The 23,388-nt window shown below is 49.2% G+C and overlaps 1 protein-coding gene across 4 annotated transcripts in view; it reads left to right on the forward strand.

The window, feature by feature from the left end:
- Nucleotides 1–23,388, forward strand: part of OGT (O-linked N-acetylglucosamine (GlcNAc) transferase) — a 430,584-nt gene that overhangs the window by 97,854 nt on the left and 309,342 nt on the right. For all 4 annotated transcript variants that reach the window (XM_063937159.1, XM_063937158.1, XM_063937156.1 and 1 more), the window contains exon 3: nt 13,248–13,491. In XM_063937159.1, coding sequence (XP_063793229.1) covers nt 13,248–13,491 — 244 coding nt within the window. The remainder of the gene's footprint in view (nt 1–13,247; nt 13,492–23,388) is intronic.

Consider the following 23,388-nt stretch of genomic DNA (forward strand, 5'->3'; position numbering starts at 1 on the left):
GTCACGCTAGGAAGAAATTTCCAGGGAAAATAGTCAAGCCAGGAATCTTGTCTCCACATAAATGTTCTCGAGTTGATAGCCATCTACAACGGCCTGCTGCAAGCAAAGAACCTTCTTCAGGGTCGCCCTGTCCTAATCCAGTCGGACAACATAACAGCAGTGGCGTACGTAAACCGTAAAGGCGGAACAAGGAGCAGGGTGGCTATGGAGGAGGCCACAAGAATCCTACGCTGGGCGGAACAGCACGTGAGAGCTCTATCAGCAGTCTTCCTCCCGGGAGTAGACAACTGGGAAGCAGACTTCCTCAGCAGACACGATCTCCATCCAGGAGAGTGGGCTCTTCATCAAGAGGTGTTTGCAGAAGTGATAAAGCGTTGGGGACTTCCTCTGATAGACATGATGGCGTCTCTCCTCAACAAGAAGCTTCCGAGGTATTGTTCCAGGTCGAGGGACCCCCAGGCCAGCGCAGTGGACGCCCTGGTGTCTCCGTGGGTGTTTCCGTCGGTGTATGTGTACCCTCAGCTTCCTCTCATTCCGAAGGTGCTGAGGGTCGTTTGACGAATGGGTTCAGGCGATACTCGTCGTTCCAGATTAGCCACGGAGGGCCTGGTATCCGGATCTTCAAGAATTACTAGTGGAAGATCCCTGGCCGCTTCCTCTACGAGAGGACCTGTTGTTGCAGGGGCCCTGTGTGTTTCTGGACTTACCGTGGCTGCGTTTCACGGCGTGGAAGTTGAGCGCCAAATCTTAGCTCGGAAGGGTATTCCAGGGGAGGTCATCCCCACTCTCCTTAAAGCTAGGAAGGAAGTTACGGCAAAACATTATCACCGTATTTGGAGGAAATATGTTTCCTGGTGTGAGACCAAAGCAGCTCCGGCGGAGGTGTTTCACTTGGGTTGGTTTCTCCATTTTTTGCAGGCTGGCGTAGATGCAGGCCTGATATTGAGTTCCATCAAAGTGCAGATTTCGGCTTTATCTATTTTCTTTCAGAAAGAATTGGCCGTCCTTCCTGAGGTTCAGACCTTTGTGAAGGGAGTGTTGCATATCCACCCTCCATTTGTGCCGCCGGTGGTGCCGTGGGATCTTGAGGTGGTCTTGCAGTTCCTTATGTCTCACTGGTTTGAACCCTTGCGTAAGGTTGAGTTAAAGTTTCTCACTTGGAAGGTGGTCATGCTTTTGGCTCTGGCATCTGCCAGGCGAGTGTCAGAGTTGGCGGCCTTGTCTCACAAGAGCCCGTATTTGATTTTCCATTCGGATAGAGCGGAATTGAGGACTCGTAAACAATTTCTGCCGAAGGTGGTTTCTTCGTTTCACATTAACCAACCTATTGTGGTGCCTGTGGCTACAGATGCTCTGGCGGTTCCAAAGTCTCTTGATGTGGTCAGGGCTTTGAAAATTTGTCGCCAGAACGGCTCGTACCAGGAAAACAGAAGCTTTGTTTGTCCTGTATGCTTCCAACAAGATTAGAAATGCTGCTTCTAAACAAACTATTGCTCGCTGGATTTGTAATACGATTCAGCAGGCTCATTCTTCGGCTGGGCTACCGTTGCTGAAGTCGGTAAAGGCCCATTCTACTAGGAAGGTGGGCTCTTCTTGGGCGGCTGCCCGAGGGGTCTCGGCACTAAAGCTTTGCCGAGCAGCTACGTGGTCGGGTTCAAACACATTTGCTAAGTTTTACAAGTTTGATACCCTGGCTGATGAGGTGCTCAATCGGTGCTGTAGTGTCGTCCGCACTCTCCCGCCCGGTCTGGAGCTTTTGTATAGACCCCATGGTCCTGTTGTAGTCCCCAGCATCCTCTAGGACGTAAGAGAAAATAGGATTTTAATACCTACCGGTAAAACCTTTTCTCCTGGTCCGTAGAGGATGCTGGGCGCCCGTCCCAGTGCGGACTGTTACTTGCAGTTGTAGTTTACTGGTTGTGTTTGTTTACACATGGGATGTGTATTAGTTTATTCAGCTTGTTGCTGTTGATTCATACGGTTTTCTGGTTTTATACTATTCCGGTTGTACGGTAAGTTGTGGTGTGGGCTGGTATGCTTCTCGCCCTTTGTTTAAACAAAAATCCTTTTCTCGAAATGTCCGTCTCTCCTGGGCACAGTTCCTATAACTGAGGTCTGGAGGAGGGGCATAGACGGAGGAGCCAGTTTAAGTCTTTATAGTGTGCCCAAGCTCCTGCGGATCCCGTCTATACCCCATGGTCCTTTTGGAGTCCCCAGCATCCTCTACGGACTAGGAGAAAAGGATTTACCGGTAGGTATTAAAATCCTATTATATCTGCTGCGTGGCTGCCATACCGGGTATTTCACTCAGCGCGCTATTCCTATATTCCATAACCGAGGGGGCTAGGTGTATCAGGTTTTCTGTATAATATAGGATTTTTTTTCACAAGACATAAAAAATACATATAATAAAAAAAAAAAAATATATATATATTTATTTATTTCACCAATGTGATCCGGCACTCCCTCCGTCCCCACGGAATCCAAACCTGCTCCTGTGCCCTCCTCCTTTGAGAGATGCAAGTCTCACACAGATACTGTCCAGATAGCGGCGGCACTCGGAGACTTCATAAAGTGCATAAATGGTTTATTGAAACCATTTATGCACTTTATGAAGTCTCCGAGTGCCGCCGCTATCTGGACAGTATGTGTGTGTGTATATGTATATGTGTATATATATATATATGTATATATGTATGTATATATGTATGTGTGTGTGTGTGTGTGTGTGTGTGTATATGTATATATATATATATATATATATATATACATACATACACACATACACACATACACACATACACACACACATACACACACACACACACACACACACACACACACACACACACACACACACACACACACACACACACACTCTGTCCAGATAGCGGCGGCACTCGGAGACTTCATAAAGTGCATAAATGGTTTCAATAAACCATTTATGCACTTTATGAAGTCTCCGAGTGCCGCCGCTATCTGGACAGTATGTGTGTGTATATGTGTATATATATATATATATATATATATATATATATATATATATATATATATATATATGTATGTATGTATAATATATATATATATATATAGTGTGTGTGTATATATATTTCCCTGACGTCCTAAGTGGATGCTGGGACTCCGTAAGGACCATGGGGAATAGCGGCTCCGCAGGAGACTGGGCACAACTAAAAGCTTTAGGACTACCTGGTGTGCACTGGCTCCTCCCACTATGACCCTCCTCCAGACCTCAGTTAGAATCTTGTGCCCGGCTGAGCTGGATGCACACTAGGGGCTCTCCTGAGCTCCTAGAAAATAAAGTATATTTTAGGTTTTTTATTTTCAGTGAGATCTGCTGGAAACAGACTCACTGCTACGAGGGACTAAGGGGAGAAGAAGCGAACCTACCTGACTGGAGATAGTTTGGGCTTCTTAGGCTACTGGACACCATTAGCTCCAGAGGGATCGAACACAGGACCCGACCTCGATCGTTCGGTCCCGGAGCCGCGCCGCCGTCCCCCTTACAGAGCCAGAAGCAAGAAGCGGTCCTGGAAATTGGCGGCAGAAGACTTCGTTCTTCACCAAAGTAGCGCACAGCACTGCAGCTGTGCGCCATTGCTCCTCATGCACACCTCACACTTCGGTCACTGATGGGTGCTGGGCGCTGGGGGGGGGCGCCCTGAGCAGCAATATTAAACACCTTGGCTGGCAAATCTGCACGATATATAGTCATATAGGCTATATATGTGTAAAATACCCCTGCCAGAATCCATAAAAAAAGCGGGAGAAAAGTCTGCCGAAAAAGGGGCGGGGCTATCTCCCTCAGCACACTGGCGCCATTTTTTCTTCACAGTGCAGCTGGAAGACAGCTCCCCAGGCTCTCCCCTGTAGTTTCCAGGCTCAAAGGGTTAAAAAGAGAGGGGGGGCACTAAATTTAGGCGCAATATTGTGTATACAAGCAGCTATTGGGAAAAATCACAGTTATAGTGTTAATCCCTGCATTATATAGCGCTCTGGTGTGTGCTGGCATACTCTCTCTCTGTCTCCCCAAAAGACTTTGTGGGGTACTGTCCTCAGTCAGAGCATTCCCTGTGTGTGTGCGTTGTGTCGGTACGGCTGTGTCGACATGTTTGAGGAGGATATGTGGAGGCGGAGCAGAGGCCTATAAATGTGATGTCGCCCCCTGTGGGGCCGACATCAGAGTGGATGGATAAGTGGAAGGTATTAACCGACAGTGTCTACTCCTTATGTAAAAGGCTGGATGACATAACAGCTATGGGACAGCCGGCTTCTCAGCCCGCGCCTGCCCAGGCGTCTCAAAGGCCATCAGGGGCTCAAAAACGCCCGCTACCTCAGATGGCGGATACAGATGTCGACACGGAGTCTGATTCCAGTGTCGACGAGGTTGAGACATATACACAATCCACTAGGAACATCCGTTGCATGATCTCGGCAATGAAAAATGTGTTACACATTTCTGACATTAACCCATAGTACCACAAAAAAGGGATTTTATGTTTGGGGAGAAAAAGCAGGCAGTGTTTTGTTCCCCCATCAGATGAGTGAATGAAGCGTGGGTTCCCCCGATAAGAGACTGGTAATTTCTAAAAAGTTACTGATGACGTACCCTTTCCCGCCAACGGATAGGTCACGTGGGGAGATATCCCCTAGGGTGGATAAGGCGCTCGCACGTTTGTCAAAAAAGGTGGCACTGCCGTCTTAGGATACGGACACTTTGAAGCAGCCTGCTGATAAAAAGCAGAAGGCTATCCTGAAGTCTGTATATACACACTCAGGTACTATACGGAGACCTGCAATTGCCTCAGCATGGAGAGTGCTGCTGCAGCGTGGTCTGATACCCTGTCAGATAATATTGATACCCTAGACAGGGATACTATTTTGCTAACCATAGAGCATATTAAAGACGTCGTCTTATATATGAGGGATGCACAGAGGGATATTTGCCGGCTGGCATCCAAAATTAATGCAATGTCCATTCTGCCAGGAGGGTATTAGGGACCCGGCAGTGGACAGGTGATGCTGGCTTTAAAAGGCACATGGAGATTCTACCTTATGAAGGTGAGGAATTGTTTGAGGATGGTCTCTGGGACCTCGTATCCACAGCAACAGCTGGGAAGGAAAAATTTTTACCTCAGGTTTCCTCACAGCCTAAGAAAGCACCGTATTATCAGGTACAGTCCTTTCGGCTTCAGAAAAGCGAGCGGGTCAAAGGCGCTTTCTTTCTGCACAGAGACAAGGGAAGAGGGAAAAAGCTGCACCAGACAGCCAGTTCCCAGGATCAAAAATCTTCCCCCACTTTATCTGAGTCCACCGCATGACGCTGGGGCTCCACAGGTGGAGCCAGGTGCGGTGGGGGTGCGTCTCGGGAACTTCAGCCAACAGTGGGCTCGCTCACAGGTGGATCCCTGGGTTCTGCAGGTAGTATCACAGGGATACAAGCTGGAGTTCGAGGCGACTCCCCCTCGCCGTTACCTGAAATCAGCCGTGCCTGCTGCCCTCGGAGAAAGGGGAGGTAGTACTGGCGGCAATTCACAAGCTGTACTTCCAGCAGGTGATAATCGAGGTACCCCTCCTTCAACAAGGCCGGGGTTACTATTCCACAATGTTTGTGGTACCGAAACCAGACGGTTCGGTGAGACCCATTCTAAAATTGAAATCTGTGAACACTTATATACGAAGGTTCAAGTTCAAAATGGAATCGCTCAGGGAGGTTATTGCAAGCCTGGACGAAGGGGATTACATGGTATCACTGGACATCAAGGATGCTTACCTGCATGTCCCCATTTACCCTCCTCACCAGGAGTACCTCAAAATTGTGGTACAGGTCTGTCATTACCAATTCCAAACGTTGCCGTTGGTCTGTCCCCGGCACCGAGGGTATTTACCAAGGTAATTGCCGAAATGATGATACTCCTTTGAAAAATCCCTTACTTGGACGATCTCCTTTTAAAGGCAAGGTCCAGGGAGCAGTTGTTGGTCGGAGTAGCACTATCTCGGGAAGTGCTACAACAGCACGGCTGGATTCTGAATATTCCAAAGTCGCAGCTGGTTCCTACGACGCGTCTACTGTTCCTGGGTATGGTTCTGGACACAGAACAGGAAAAAGGGTTTCTCCCAGAGGAGAAGCCAAGGAGTTGTCATCTCCAGTCAGAGACCTCCTAAAACAAATACAGGTGTCGGTGCATCAATGTACGCGAGTCCTGGGAAAGATGGTAGCTTCTTACGAAGAAAATCCATTCGGCAGGTTCCATGCAAGGATCTTCCAGTGGGATCTGTTGGACAAGTGGTCCGGGTCGCATCTTCAGATGCATCGGCTGATAACCCTGTCTCCAAGGGCCAGGGTGTCGCTGTTGTGGTGGCTGCAGAGTGCTCATCTTCTAGAGGGCCGCAGATTCGGCATACAGGACCTGGTCCTGGTGACCACGGACGCAAGCCTTCGAGGCTGGGGGGGGCAGTCACACAAGGAAGAAACTTCCAAGGACTATGGTCGAGTCAGGAGACTTCCCTACACATAAATATTCGGGAACTAAGGGCCATTTACAATGCCGTAAGTCAGGCTGGTGCTGATCCAGTCAGACAACATCACGGCGGTCGCCCATGTAAACCAACAGGGCGGCACAAGAAGCAGGATGGCGATGACCGAAACCACAAGGATTTTCCGATAGGCGGAAAATCATGTGTTAGCACTGTCAGCAGTGTTAATTCCCGGAGTGGACAACTGGGAAACAGACTTTCTCAGTAGGCACGACCTCCACCCGGGAGAGTGGGGACTTCATCCGGAAGTTTTCCAAATGATTGTACACCATTGGGAAAGGCCACAGGTGGACATGTCGGCGTCCCGCCTCAACAAAAAGCTAAAAATATATTTCGCCGGGTCAAGGGACCCTCAGGCGATAGCTGTGGACGCTCTGGTAACACCGTGGGTGTACCAGTCGGTGTATGTGTTCCCTCCTCTGCCTCTCATACCCAAGGTACTGAGAATAATGAGAGGAGTACGAACTATACTCGTGGTTCCGGATTGGCCAAGAAGAGCTTGGTACCCAGAGCTTCAAGAATAGATCTCAGAGGACCCATGGCCTCTGCCGCTCAGACAGGACCTGCTGCAGCAGGGGCCCTGTCTGTTCCAAGACTTACCGCGGCTGCGTTTGACGGCATGGCGGTTGAACACCGGATCCTGAAGGAAAAGGGCGTTCTGGAGGAAGTCATTCCTACGCTGATTAAAGCTAGGAAAGAAGTGACCGCAAACCATTATCGCCGCATTTGGCGTAAATATGTTGCGTGGTGTGAGGCCAGGAAGGCCCCAACGGAGGAATTTCAACTGGGTCGATTTCTGCACTTCCTACAGTCAGGAGTGACTATGGGCCTAAAATTAGGTTCCATTAAGGTCCAGATTTCGGCTCTGTACATTTTCTTACAAAAAAGAACTGGCTTCACTGCCTGAAGTTCAGACTTTTGGTAAGGGAGGGCTGCATATTCAGCCCCCGTTTGTGCCTCCAGTGGCACCGTGGGATCTCAACGTGGTGTTGGATTTCCTGAAGTCGCATTGGGTTGAGCCACTTAAATCCGTGGAGCTAAAATACCTCACGTGGAAAGTGGTCATGCTGTTGGCCTTGGCGTCGGCCAGGCGTGTATCAGAATTGGCGGCTTTGTCATGCAAAAGCCCTTATCTGATTTTTTTTTATATGGATAGGGCGGAATTGAGGACTCGTTCCCAATTCCTTTCTAAGGTGGTATCCGTTTTTCATGTGAACCAACCTATTGTGGTGCCTGCGGCTACTTGGGACTTGGAGGATTCCAAGTTACTGGACGTAGTCAGGGCCCTGAAAAATATGTTTCCAGGATGGCTGGAGTCAGGAAAACTGACTCGCTATTTATCCTGTATGCACCCAACAAGCTGGGTGCTCCTGCTTCTAAGCAGACTATTGCTCGCTGGATCTGTAGCACGATTCAACTTGCACATTCTGCGGCTGGACTGCCGCACCCTAAATCTGTAAAAGCCCATTCCACGAGGAAAGTGGGCTCTTCTTGGGCGGCTGCCCGAGGGGGTCTCGGCTTTACAAATATGCAGAGCTGTTACTTGGTCGGGTTCAAACACTTTTGCAAGAGTCTACAAGTTTGATACCCTGGCTGAGGAGGACCTAGAGTTTGCTCATTCGGTGCTGCCTAGTCATCCGCACTCTCCCGCCCGTTTGGGAGCTTTGGTATAATCCCCATGGTCCTTACGGAGTCCCAGCATCCACTTAGGACGTCAGAGAAAATAAGATTTTACTCACCGGTAAATCTATTTCTCGTAGTCCGTAATGGATGCTGGGCGCCCATCCCAAGTGCGGATTGTCTGCATTACTTGTATATAGTTATTGCCTAACTAGAGGGTTATTGTTGAGCCATCTGTTGAGAGGCTCGGTTATATTTCATACTGTTAACTGGGTATAGTATCACGAGTTATACGGTGTGATTGGTGTGGCTGGTATGAGTCTTACCCGGGATTCAAAATCCTTCCTTATTGTGTCAGCTTTTCCGGGCACAGTATCCTAACTGAGGTCTGGAGGAGGGTCATAGTGGGAGGAGCCAGTGCACACCAGGTGGTCCTAAAGCTTTCTTTAGTTGTGCCCAGTCTCCTGCGGAGCCGCTATTCCCCATGGTCCTTACGGAGTCCCAGCATCCACTATGGACTACGAGAAATAGATTTACCGGTGAGTAAAATCTTATTAATATTATAAATATCCACTCAGTTACAGCAATTTAACCGGTCACTGACTAAATCTAAGTGTCACTCTCGCCTGCCTAAAAGTAAGACGTCTTCTAAATGGGCCATTACCTCCTCCCAATCCACTGCTGTCCCAGACACGTCATCTGAGGAGGATGGTGCATATACTGATCCCACAGACACTGACTCAGATGTTTCTGATGGAGAAGGGAAGTCATTGGTGGATGTCCCGGATTTGATTGAGGCAATTAAGCTCATTCTTCAGGTGTCTGATCCTGAGCCTGAGACTGTTTCTAAAAAGCCAGATAGATTTAAATGTAAGAAGGTGGTTAAACAAGTTTTACCTCATTCTCAACACCTTGCTGACACAAGTCAGGAATCCTGGGAAAATCCGGGGACAAAATTCACACCAAATAAGAGGCTGTTGGCTCGCTATCCTCTCGCTGCGGCGCTATGTAAAAATTGGGAAACTCCTCCGCCTGTAGATTCTCATGTGGCGCGCATGGTAGTTTCCTCTGCTCTGCCAGTAACTACCGTCACCTCTATGAAGGAACCGATGGATAGATGTGTGGAGAGTTGTTTGAAAGCGATTTATACCCTAACGGGGGCTGTGCATAGGCCAACAATTGCAGCGACATGGGCTGCTGATGCTGTTGAGGTGTGGGCTCAGGAGCTAGAGGCGTAGCTGCCTTCTAATGCTTCTGAGCATGCTCGACAATGTCTCATATATTACCACTGCTTCTCTATACCTTAAGGAGGCTGCCTCTGATGCAGCGGTGCTGGCGGCCAAGGCTGCTACTACGTCTGTCTTGGCCAGACGTATCCGTTGGTTGAGATTGTTGACGGTGGATATGGATTCCAAGAAAACCCTGGAGGTGCTTCCTTTTAATGGAGACATTCTCTTTGGAGAAGACCTCAATAAGATTGTGGCTGATCTGGCTACTGCTAAAACAGCTTGCCTACCTAGTACGGCTCCTTCTGCACAGAAGGCTAAAAGTACTTTCCCTCGGCCCTTTCGTCCTCCGGGTAAAGCAAAAGGTCAGGCGTGCCCAAAGCAAGCTTGTGCTTCCAGACCTGCAAAGGCCAGACCAAAGAGAGCTTGGTTCCAAAACTGACAAGCCTGCCGCTCGACAGGGCGGGCCTCCCTCTGGGGGATCCCAGGGTGGGGGGCCGACTTCCAGGAATGGTTGAAGACCACTTCAGATACCTGGGTAAGGGAAGTCGTAACTCGAGGTTACGCCGTACCCTTCAAGAATCGTCCCCTTCATAGATTTTGCCTGACAGATGTGCCTCTGGATCCGGCAAAAGCAAACACTGCACTCGGTGGTACAGTCCCTCCTGACCACAGGAGTGGTAGTACAGGTGCCACTAGCTCAGAGAGGCAAGGGGTACTATTCACCGCTGTTTCTAGTGCCAAACCTAACGGGTCCTCGCGGCCCATTCTCGATCTGAAGTCCTTGAACAAGTATGTGTGGGTCTCCAAGTTTCGTATGGAAACTCTGCGCTCTATTATTCTGGCCTTGGAGCCTGGGGACTATATGGTCTCCCTGGACATACAGGATGCCTACCTGGATATATTCCCATTGCAGTGTCTCATCAGCAGTACCTGAGGTTTGCGGTGGGCAACCTTCATTACCAATTTCAGGTGTTACCCTTTGGTTTGACAACGGCTCTCCGAGTTTTCACCAAAGTAATGGCGGTCATGACGGCTTCACTTCGCCGTCTAGGGGTCAGGATCCTACCGTACCTAGACAATTTGTTGATCCTGGCAAATTCCCCAGAAGTTCTCCTGTGTCATCTAGATCTGGCTGTCCAGGTCATGAAAGCCAACTGGTGGCTTGTCAACTGGAAGTAATCATCCCTGGTTCCTGCTCGGAGCATGGTACACCTGGAAGCGTTATTGGACACTCTCACAACCAGCGGTTGTTCCTGTCTCAGGAGAAAGTCCTGAAACTTCAGGACAGGATTCGATGCTTCCTATCTTGTCCGCAAGTATCGATTCATTCGGCAATGCAAGTGCTAGGTCTCATGGTGTCTGCTTTTGACATGGTGGAGAATGCTCAATTCCATTCTCGCCCTCTGCAGAAGTTGATTCTTTCCAAGTGAGGCGGCCTGCCTCACCGGATCAGATCTCACATGATCTCCCCATCTCCGGAGGTCCGCCTGTCACTGAGCTGGTGGCTTCAGGACCAACGATTGAGCAGGGGCCGTCCCTTCTGGATATCCAACTGGGTCCTGCTGACAATGGATGCCAGTCTGAGAGGTTGGGGCGCGGTGTTGGAACAACACTCTCTCCAGGGTCAGTGGACCGAGGAGAAGTCACTACTCCCGATAAACATTCTGGAATTGTGGGCAGTGTTCAATGCGTTGACAACGGCCCAGCATCTGATGCAGAACAGACCTGTTCAAGTACAATTGGACAACGCCACCACGGTGGCGTACGTCAATCATCAGAGCGGCACTCGAAGCCGCATGGCAATGAGTGAAGTATCACGGATTCTTCAATGGGCAGAGCGCCATCTTCCGGCCATATCAGCAGTGTTCATTCTGGGCGTTCTGAACTGAAAAGCGGACTATCTCAGTTGTCAGGACATATACGCCGGAGAGTGGAGCCTCCATCCGTAGGTGTTTCAACTTCTCGTGGACACGTGGGGCCTTCCAGATGTGGATCTGATGGCGTCTCGACACAATCACAAGGTTCCGGTCTTCGGAACAAGGACAAGTGATCCTCAAGCTGCGTTCGTGGACGCTCTGGCAATTCCATGGAACTTTTAGCTGCCGTATGTGTTCCCTCCGGTGTCGCTCCTGCCTAGAGTAATATGGAAGTTCAAGCAAGAAGGAGGTAACCTACTTCTGGTCGCTCCAGCGTGGCCCATGCGGCTCTGGTCCTCCGATCTACAGGGCCTCTCGTTAGACCGTTCCCTTCTACTTCCACAACGACCAGACCTCCTCGTTCTGGGCCCTTGTGTTTACCAGGATTTGGCCCGTCTAACTTTGACGGCATGGTTCTTGAAGCTTCCGTCCTGAGGGCCAAGGGTTTTTCTGAGGCGGTCGTTCAAACTATGTTGAAGGCCCGTAAGCTGGCTTCTGCTCGGATCTACCATAAGGATCTGGAATGCTTACTTTACTTGGTGTGCTTCTCACAATCATGACGTTTTCAAGTTTAGTACAGCCAAACTAACAAGGCCTGGATTTAGGCCTGCGTCTGGCCTCCCTCAAGGTTCACATCTCTGCCTTGTCGGTTTGGTTTCAGAGAACGATTGCTGCACTACCTGATGTCCATACATTCACTCAGGGTGTGTTGTGGGTTCAGCCTCCTTATGTCCTACCTGTGGCCCCTTGGGATCTGTTGGTGGTTTTGGAGGCCTTACCAGAGTCTCCGTTTGAGCCTCTTGCCTCTGCTGACCTTACGTGGCTTTCCCTTAAGGTGCTATTCTTGCTGGCTATTGCTTCAGGTAGAAGGATCTCTGACTTGGGTGCCTTATCCTGTAAGTCTCCCCATTTGATTTTTCACTGTGACCGGGCGGCTCTTAGAACACGGCCAGGTTATTTACCCAAAGTGTTGTCTATCTTCCACCTTAACCAAGAGATTGTGGTTCCGGCCTTTAATTCTCCTGCCAAAGAGCGGTCTTTGGATGTAGTACGGGCTCTCCATATCTATGTGAAGAGAACTTCCTCCATTAGGAAATCTGATTCTCTTTTCGTGCTGTTTGGTTTTCACAAACGTGGCTGGCTTGCTTCCAAGCAGACTCTGGCCAGATGGATTAGAATGGTGATTGCACATGCTTATGTGCAGGCTGGTCGTCCGGTTCCTGCTACCATCAAAGCCCATTCTACTCTGTCGGTTGGACCTTCTTGGTCGGCCCACCGTGGTGCGACCCTTGAACAATTGTGCAAGGCGGCTACATGGTCCTCAGTGAACACGTTCATTAGGTTCTATGCCTTCGATACTTCCGCCTCCCAGGATGCTTCCTTTGGACGCCGGATTCTTGTGCCCGCTACAGTGCGTCCCCTCCCATAAGGAACTGCTTTAGGACTTCCCCGATGTTAATCCTTGTGGAGCCCAGTGTACCCCGCAGCAGAAAACAAGATTTATTGTAAGAACTTACCGTTGTTAAATCTTTCTGCAAGGTACACTGGGCTCCACAAGGCGCCCACCCTGACGCACTTAGGGTTGGTATGGCATAGCCGCTGACACCCTTTCATGTGGTGAGTGTGTGGTGTAATTGGCTACGAGTAATTGTCGTCTCTGGTACCTGCTACTGCATTGGGCTGGTTAACGAAACTGAGCTCCTGTGCACGGAGGCGGGGTTATAGAGGAGGCGGTGCTGGGCATTTTGGGAACAGTCAAAGCTTTGAGCCTGTTGGTGCCTCGGATCAAGATCTTACTCTACACCCCCGATGTTAATCTTTGTGGAACCCAGTGTACCTTGCAGAAAGAGATTTAACAAAGGTAAGTTCTTACCATAGATCTCGTTTTTACAACCAGAAAATACAGTACTCTTTCTGTCTTCCTCAGGTCAGCCCATTTCAGCACATTGGCAATTAAGCAGAATCCACTTCTAGCAGAAGCTTATTCGAACCTGGGAAATGTGTACAAAGAACGAGGACAGCTACAAGAGGCCATTGAGCACTATCGGCATGCGCTACGGCTAAAACCAGATTTCATTGATGGATATATCAATCTGGCTGCAGCTTTGGTGGCAGCTGGTGATATGGAAGGCGCAGTACAAGCTTATGTGTCAGCCCTTCAGTACAATCCTGTAAGTTCTATTCTGTATGTGGTAATGTTGATTATTTTACAGTGACTCCAATAAACATTTACAAGTACTGTGGCAAATGTGACTGACCTAGATGTACACACCTTCACCCAGGTATCTAGTGCTGAGGTAGGCTATATTCTATACAGTGCATCCGTAAAGTATTCACAGCACTTCACTTTTTCCACATTTTGTTATGTTACTTACAACCTTATTCCAAGATGAAATAAATAAATTTTCTCTTACGTCATAGGGGATACTGGGAAACCATTTAGTACCATGGGGTATAGATGGTTCTACTAGGAGCCATGGGCACTTTAAGAATTTGATAGTGTGCGCTGGTTCCTCCCTTCATGTCCCTCCTACCAGACTCCGTTTAGAAAATGCCCGTAGGAGCTGGTCATGTCTCTAGAAGCTCCTGAAGAGTTTTCTGCATTTATTTTCTGTTTATTTTCAGGCAGCACTGGATGGCACCAGCCTGCCTTGCTTCGTGGGACTTGGGGGTGGGGGGGAAGGCCCAACCTCTCTCAGGGTTAATGGTCCCGTTCCCCGCTGACAGGACAATAGCTCCTGAGGGAACTATTCGCAAGCCTCACCGCGGCGATCATACATTCCCACAGCACGCAGACACCCCTAACTGAGCCAAAAGAATGAAGAGTGGTGAGTACTAAGCTGGCGTCCCGGTTAGCGGGTCGCCGGCCATTATGGCTGCATGAGGATTCGGTGACGCACGGCTTCTGAACGGGGGGGACTACGTCTCCCGCTGTGTACAGACGCTGAACAGCGGACACAGTACCCAGACCGGCAACATAGCCGTAAATGGAGTCTGTCTCCATTTTATGCACAAGACACACAGCCAGTATAAAAAAAGTGCGGAAAGACCGTGCGCCATTGAAGGGGCATGGCTTCACTATGAGCAGATCCAGCAGCTCAACAGCTCCATTTTCCCTCTGACGCTGACTGACAGGGACGCGCAGCTCCACCGGAGAGACTCCAGATTATCTCAGCGGTACCAGGGGGTCATAGCAGGGGGGAGCGTTTGTTAGTGTATTAAGTCCCTAATCTAGGTACTGTGACCCAGCTAAACTTGGCATTAAGGGCGCAGTGTGCTGTTTCCATACTCCCTGTCTCTCCCTGGAAGGGCTCTTTGTAGGTTAATTGTGCATTTAACCTTTTCCTGTGTTTGTGCGTGTGTGTGTTGTCACTGTTACAGTATGTTAGGCAAAGAGTGTGTTTCATGTAAAGCACAATGTTGCTCTTCCCCAGGGGGTTCACTAGTGTGTACTCAATGTAGTGTCCCTTCCCAGGCTAGTGGTTCAGAACCAGCATGGCTTGACTCCATTAGGTGAATGACTTCCACAATTTCTACTAAGTTATCTCGTAATGAGAAAGAGACTCAATACTTAAGAAAATCTATGACTGAGTTTATGAAAAGAGACTCGGTACCCAAACCAGCGTCTCGGTCCCCTGTCATTTGTCCACAAAAACGCACTTTGGCCCATATCCTGCAGGATGATGAAGGATCACACATGGAGGAGGGTGAGGTGGACTCAGAGTTGGGTGAGGGTACTCTGTCGCAGGGAATAGAGGCTCTAGTAGAAGCTATCAGAGAATTCTGAATATCCCTGATAAGGTGACAGAGGAGCGTGAGGAATCTTAATATAAAAAAGAAATCCTCAGCTACTTTTCCTGTGTCAGGAATTAAATACCCTGTTTGAAGAACCATGTGTTAATCCTGTTAGGAAATTTGAAATCCCTAAAGGGTGGTTATCCTTTCCTTTTTCTTCCTGAGGATTGGAAAAAAATGGGAAAATCCACCAATAGGGGATGCATCAGTATCCAGGCTCTCACGGAAAATTGTATTGCCTGTCCCGGGTGCAGCATCCCTGGAAGACGCGGCTGACTGCAAGATTGAGACTGCGCTCAAATCTTTATATACAGTTACGGGGGTGGCCCAGAGACCCACTATAGCATGTGGGTGGATTACACAGGCCATTGCTAAATGGTCGGGTAACCTAATTGAGTGGTTATTTACCTTACCTCAAGGGGAGATTGTTTTGCTCCTGCAACATATACAGGACTCTGCAAACCTTATTGTGGAAGCCATAAAAGAGAGAGGCTTGCTTAATGCATGCACTACAGTTAGGGCAGTGTCAGCACACAGGGATCTATGGCTATGCCAGTGGACTGCACATGCGGACTCCAGGAAAGGCGTGGAAAGCCTACCTTTCACAGGCAATGCCTTATTTGGAGATGAACTAAACAAATGGATCTCCAAAGCTACTGCGGGAAAGTCCACATACCTTCCTTCTGCAGCTCTCCCAGCTACGAAGGCCTACTCAGGACCCAATTTACAGTCCTTTCGGACTGCCAAGTTTAGAGGCAAGCCCAGAGTTTCTTCTACCGCCACCAGAGGCGCTAGAGGTAAACCACGCAAACCAGCAACTGCTGCTTCACAGGAACAGGGCTGAAGCTCTGCTTCCTCAAAACATTCAGCATGACTGACTGCGATGCCTGGAAGACTGGGAGTTGGGAGCCCGGCTAAAATTTTTCAGTCACATCTGGACAGCATCTTGCCAGGATCCCTGGGTCATAGATCTGATTTTTCCAGGGCTACAGACTGGAGTTCCAAAAGCTCCCACCCCACAGATTATTCAAATCAGGTTTACCAATTTCACAGGAGGCAAGTATACAGGACGCCATTCAAAAACTGGTATAGACCCAGGTCATTGTTCCAGTTCCACTTCATCTGCAAAACAAAGGTACTATTCTAACTTGTTTGTAGTACTGAAACCGGATGGTTTGGTGTGGCCGATTCTGAATCTCAAGTCGTTGAACCTGTACTTACGAGTGTTCAATTTCAAGATAGTCTCTGAGAGCGGTGATCTCAGGTCTGGAGGAGGAAAAATTCCTAGTGTCTCTGGATATCACGGATGCGTACCTTCACATTCTGATCTGGCCGCCTCATCAGGCTTAGCTACAATTTGCACTGTCACTACCAGTACCAGGCTCTGCCATTTGGTCTCTCCACAGCACTGAGAGTGTTCACCAAAGTGATGGCAGAGATGTTTCTACTCCGCAAACAGAAAGTGAACAAAATTAAATATCTGGACGATCTTCTGATAAAAGCACCGTCCAGGGAGTGGTTGTTAGACAGCATTGGCCTCTCAAACAGACTACTCCTGGATCACGGGTGGATTCTGAACCTACCAAAATCTCACCTAAAACCGACAGAGGCTTCCTTTCCTGGGAGTGATATGGACACAGTCTCGGAGAGTGTTCCCTCCCGTGGAAAAAGCTATGGTAACCCTGTTGATGTCCTGAAGCCAACCCAGATCTCTGTGCATTCGCCTTCTGGGGAAAATGGTGGCCTGTTACGAGGCGCTTCATTATGGAAGGTTTCATGCGAGGCCCTTCCAACTAGATCTATTTGACAAATGGTCCGGATCGCATCTTCACATGCACCATAGGATCAGTCTGTTGCCAAGAGCCAGGATCTCCCTTCTGTGCTGGCTACCGACTTCTCACCTCATTGAGGGCTGGAGGTTCGGTGTTCGGAATTGCATTCTGCTAACCACAGATGCAAGCCTCAGAGGTTGGGTGCAGTTTCAGGGAAGATTGTCGTCAGGAAGTCGTCCTTCCAATAAACATCCTGGAACTCAGGGCTATCTACAATGCTCTTCTGCAGGCCTCATCTCTACTTCGGAATCAGGCCATTCAGGTCCAGTCGGACAATGTAACGGTGGTAACATACATAAACCGACAGGGCGGAACGAAAAGCAGAGCAGCAATGTCAGAGGTGTCAAAAAGTCTCCTCTGGGTGGATAAACACGCCGTGGCGTTGTCGGCGGTCTTCATTCTGGGAGTAGACAACTGGGAAGCAGATGTCCTCAGCAGACATGACCTGCACGCAGAGGAGTGGGGCCTTCACCCGGAGGTGTTCCGGTGCTTGACACGGTTGGGATATCCACAGATCGACATGATGGCCTCTCGGCTGAACAAGAAGCTCAATCGGTATTGTTCCAGGTCAAGAGACCCAGAGGCAGTGGCGGTATATGCTCTGACAACTCTGTGGGTCTACCAGCTGGTGTATGTGTTTCCTCCCACTTCCTCTGAGCTCAAGAATTCTAAAAACGGAAAAGGTCCAAGCAATCCTCATTGGTACAGACTCTCCTCGAAGGGCCTGGTACGCGGATCTTCTCAAGATGCTGAGTGAAGATCCGTGGCCTCTACCTCTTTGCGAGGATCTTCTGCAACAGGACCCATTCGTCTTTCAAGACTTTACCGCGGCTACGGCATGGAAGTTGAACAGCTGATTCTAGCCAAGAGAGAGATTCCTGACAGGGTCATCCCGACTATGATCCAAGCCAGGAAGGGGTAAACGTCTAAACAAGTGGTAGCCAACCCTGGTCCTCAAGAGCAGTGGTTCTCAACCTCCTGTCCTCGAGTACCCCCAACAGTTCATGTTTTCCAGGTCACCTAGCAGTTGAACAGGTGTATTCATTACTCACTGACACATTCTAAAAGACCTACAGGTGGAGCAAATTATTTCACTTGCAATCCTGTGAGGAGACCTGGAAAACGTGAACTGTTGGTAGCTCTCGAGGACAAGGGTTGGTTACCCCTGGTCTAAATATTACCACCGTATGTGGAAGAAATCTGTTTCTTGGTGTGAAAGCATACCATATTCTGTGGTGGAATTTCATCTGGGACGTTTTCTGCTGTCGGGAGTGGATGTGGGCCTACGCCTAGGCTCCATTAAAGTCCAGATTTCAGCTTTGTCTAGTTACTTTCAGAAATAAATGGCTTCTCTCCCTGAGGTCCTACCGGTAAATCCTTTTCTCGTAGTCCATTGGGGATACTGGGCGCCCGACCGGTGCTTCGTTCTTCCTGCACTGTTACTTGGTTAAGTATTCTGGTTTGTTCACCTGTTGCTGTTCCTGTTTCAGGTTTGGTTAGCATGGCTTTCCTCTTGTTCTGTGTGTGCTGGTTCGTAATCCCACCACGTTTCTTATCTATCCTTCTCTCAAAGTATGATCATCTCCTCTGGCACAGTTTCCTAGACTGGGTTTGGTAGGAGGGGCATGGAGGGAGGAGCAGCGCACACTATCAATTTCTTAAAGTGCTCATGGCTCCTAGTGGACCCGTCTATACCCCATGGTAATAAATGGATTCTCAGTATCCCCTACGGACTACGAGAAAAGGATTTACCAGTAGGTAATTAAAATCCTAATTTTCTCTAACGTCCTAGTGGATGCTGGGGACTCCGTAAGGACCATGGGGATAGACTGGCTCCGCAGAAACATGGGCACTTTAAGAAAGAATTTAGGTTTGGTATGCACTGGCTCCTCCCTCTATGCCCCTCCTCCAGTTTGATACTGTGCCCAGATGAGCTGGGTGCTTTTCAGTGAGCTCTCCTGAGTTTGCTGAGAGAAAGTATTTTGTTAGGTTTTTTATTTTCAGGGAGCTCTGCTGGCAACAGACTCCCTGCATCGTGGGACTGAGGGGAGAGAAGCAGCCCTACTCTCTGAAGCTAGGTCCTGCTTCTTAGGCTACTGGACACCATTAGCTCCAGAGGGATCGTACGCAGGATCTCACCATCGCCGTCCGATCCCAGAGCTGCGCCACCGTCCCCCTAGCAGAGCCGGAAGACAGAAGCTGGGTGAGTATGAGAAGCACAGGCGGCAGAAGACTCCGTTCTTCACTGAGGTAACGCACAGCACTGCAGCTGTGCGCCATTGCTCCCACACACCTCACATACTCCGGTCACTGTAAGGGTGCAGGGGGGGGGGGGGGGGGGGCGCCCTGGGCAGCATTTGGGACCTCTTTTGGCAAAAGTTAAACATATATACAGCTGGGCACTGTATATATGTATGAGCCCCCGCCAAAAATTGCATATTTAAGTGGGACAGAAGCCCGCCGCCGAGGGGGCGGAGCTTCTTCCTCAGCACTCACCAGCACCATTTTTTCTCCACAGCTCCGCTGAGAGGAAGCTCCCCAGGCTCTCCACTGCAGATACACGGTAGAAGAGGGTAAAATGAGAGGGGGGGGCACATAATTAGGCGCAAAAAACAATATATAAACAGCAGCTACTGGGTTAACATTAAGTTACTGTGTTATTCCTGGGTTTATAGCGCTGGGGTGTGTGCTGGCATACTCTCTCTCTCCTAAGGGCTTTGTGAGGGAACTGTCTTCAAAAAGGGCATTCCCTGTGTGTGTGGTGTGTTGGTACGCTTGTGTCGACATGTCTGATGAGGAAGGCTATGTGGAAGCAGAGCGGGAGCAAATGAATGTGGTGTCTCCGCCGACACCTGATTGGATGGATATGTGGAAGGTTTTAAATGATAATGTTAATTCCTTGCATAAAAGGTTAGAAAAAGCTGAAGCCTCAGGACAGTCAGGGTCCCAACCCGTGCCTGATCCTATGTCGCAGAGGCCGTCAGGGTCTCAAAAGTGCCCACTATCCCAATATGTTGACACAGATACCGACATGGATTCTGACTCCAATGTCGATTACGATGATGCAAAGTTACAGCCAAAATTGGCTAAATCCATCCGTTATATGATTATAGCGATTAAGGATGTGTTGCACATCACAGAGGAACTCCCAGTCCCTGACAAGAGGGTACATATGTATGGGGAAAAGAAGCCGGAGGTAACCTTTCCCCCCCCTCACACGAGCTAAATGAGTTATGTGAAAAGGCTTTGGAATCTCCAGATAAAAAACTGTAGATTTCCAAAAGGATTCTTATGGCGTATCCTTTCCCGCCAACGGACAGGTTACGCTGGGAATCCTCCCCTAAGGTGGACAAAGCTTTAACACGCTTATCCAAGAAGGTAGCCCTGCCGTCACTGGATACGGCTACCCTCAAAGATGCTGCGGATCGCAAACAGATGCTGAAGTCCATTACACATTCAGGTACCTTACTGAGGCCGGCGATCGCGTCGGCCTGGGTGTGTAGGGCTGTAGCAGCATGGACGGATAGTGTCTGAGGAAATTGATACCTTAGACAAGGATACTATATTGTTGACCTTGGGGCATATTAAAGACGCTGTCCTATATATGAGAGATGCTCAAAGAGACATTAGTCTACTGGGTTCTAGAATAAATGCTATGTCAATTTCTGCCAGAAGGGTCCTGTGGACTCGGCAATGCCGACTCAAAAAGGCATATGGAGGTTTTACCTTCCAAGGGTGAGGAATTGTTTGGGGAGGGTCTCTTGGACCTGATCGCCACAGCTATGGCTGGAAAGTCAAATTTTTTGCCATAGGTTTCCTCACAGCCTAAGAGAGCACCGTATTATCAAATGCAGTCCTTTCGATCACAGAAAAACAAAGTCCGAGGTGCGTCCTTTCTTGCCAGAGGCAGGGGCAGAGGAAAGAAGCTGCACAACACAGCTAGTTCCCAGGAACAGAAGTCCTCCCCGGCCTCTACAAAATCCACCGCATGACGCTGGGGCTCCACAGGCGGAGCTAGGCCCGGTGGGGGCACGTTTTCGAAATTTCAGCCACAAGTGGGTTCACTCCCAGTTGGATCTCTGAGCAATAGATATTGTGTCTCAGGGATACAAGCTGGAATTCGAGGAGATGCCCCCTCACCGATACCTCAAATCGGCCCTGCCAGCTTCCCCTCACGAGAGGGAAATAGTGTTAACTGCAATTCACAAATTGTATCTTCAACAGGTGGTGGTCAAGGTTCCCCTCCTTCAACAAGGAAGGGGTTATTATTCGACCATGTTTGTAGTCCCGAAACCGGACGGTTCGGTCAGACCCATATTGAATTTAAAATCCCTGAACATATACTTGAAAAGGTTCAAGTTCAAGATGGAATCGCTGAGAGCGGTCATCGCAAGCCTGGAAGGGGGGGATTTTATGGTGTCTCTGGACATAAAGGATGCATACCTTCATATCCCCATTTATCCACCTCATCAGGAGTACCTCAGATTTGTGGTACAGGATTGTCATTACCAATTTCTCTGACGTCCTAGTGGATGCTGGGAACTCCGTAAGGACCAGGGGGATAGCGGCTCCGCAGGAGACTGGGCACAAAAGTAAAAGCTTTCTGACTAGCTGGTGTGCACTGGCTCCTCCCCCTATGACCCTCCTCCAAGCCTCAGTTAGATTTTTGTGCCCGGCCGAGAAGGGTGCATGCTAGGTAGCTCTCCAGAGCTGCTTAGAGTAAAAGTTTTAAATAGGTTTTTTTATTTTCAGTGAGACCTGCTGGCAACAGGCTCACTGCATCGTGGGACTAAGGGGAGAAGAAGCGAACTCACCTGAATGCAGAGTGGATTGGGCTTCTTGGCTACTGGACATTAGCTCCAGAGGGACGATCACAGGTTCAGCCTGGATGGGTCCCGGAGCCGCGCCGCCGGCCCCCTTACAGAGCCAGAAGAGCGAAGAGGTCCGGAAAAATCGGCGGCAGAAGACGTTCCTGTCTTCAATAAGGTAGCGCACAGCACTGCAGCTGTGCGCCATTGCTCTCAGCACACTTCACACTCTGGTCACTGAGGGTGCAGGGCGCTGGGGGGGAGCGCCCTGAGACGCAATAAAACATGTTTTAAACCTTATATGGCTAAAGAAATGCATCACATATAGCTCCTGGGCTATATGGATGCATTTAACCCCTGCCAGTTTTCCTAAAAAAAAAAAGCGGGAGAAAAGGCCGCCGAAAAGGGGGCGGAGCCTATCTCCTCAGCACACAAGCGCCATTTTCCCTCACAGCTCCGCTGGAAGGACGGCTCCCTGACTCTCCCCTGCAGTCCTGCTACAGAATCAGGGTAAAACAAGAGAGGGGGGGCACTAATTGGCAGAAAATACATATACAGCAGCTATAGAAGGGAGAAACACTTATATAAGGTTATCCCTACATATATATAGCGCTCTGGTGTGTGCTGGCACACTCTCCCTCTGTCTCCCCAAAGGGCTCGTGGGGTCCTGTCCTCTATCAGAGCATTCCCTGTGTGTGTGCTGTGTGTCGGTACGATTGTGTCGACATGTATGAGGAGGAAAATGATGTGGAGGCGGAGCAATTGCCTGTAATAGTGATGTCACCCCCTAGGGAGTCGACACCTGACTGGATGGTAGTATGGAAGGAATTACGTGACAGTGTCAGCACTTTGCAAAAAACTGTTGACGACATGAGACAGCCGGCAAATCAGTTAGTGCCTGTCCAGGCGTCTCAAACACCGTCATGGGCTCTAAAGCGCCCGTTACCTCAGATGGTCGACACAGACCCAGACACGGATACTGACTCCAGTGTCGACGGTGACGAGACAAACGTAATGTCCAGTAGGGCCACACGTTACATGATCACGGCAATGAAGGAGGCTTTGAACATTTCTGATACTACAAGTACCACAAAAAGGGGTATTATGTGGGGTGTGAAAAAACTACCCATAGTTTTTCCTGAATCAGATGAATTAAATGAGGTGTGTGACAAAGCGTGGGTTTCCCCCGATAAAAAACTGCTGATTTCTAATAAATTATTGGCATTATACCCTTTCCCGCCAGAGGTTAGGGCGCTTTGGGAAACACCCCCTAGGGTAGATAAGGCGCTCACACGCTTATCAAAACAAGTGGCGTTACCGTCTCCTGATACGGCCGCCCTCAAGGAACCAGCTGATAGAAAGCTGGAAAATATCCTAAAAGGTATATACACACATACTGGTGTTATACTACGACCAGCAATCGCCTCAGCCTGGATGTGCAGCGCTGGAGTGGCTTGGTCGGATTCCCTGACTGAAAATATTGATACCCTGGATAGGGACAGTATATTATTGACTATAGAGCATTTAAAGGATGCATTACTATATATGCGAGATGCACAGAGGGATATTTGCACCCTGGCATCAAGAGTAAGTGCGTTGTCCATTTCTGCCAGAAGAAGTTTATGGACACGAC

This window comes from Pseudophryne corroboree, chromosome 8 (assembly GCF_028390025.1).
Source record: "Pseudophryne corroboree isolate aPseCor3 chromosome 8, aPseCor3.hap2, whole genome shotgun sequence".
Taxonomy (NCBI): domain Eukaryota; kingdom Metazoa; phylum Chordata; class Amphibia; order Anura; family Myobatrachidae; genus Pseudophryne; species Pseudophryne corroboree.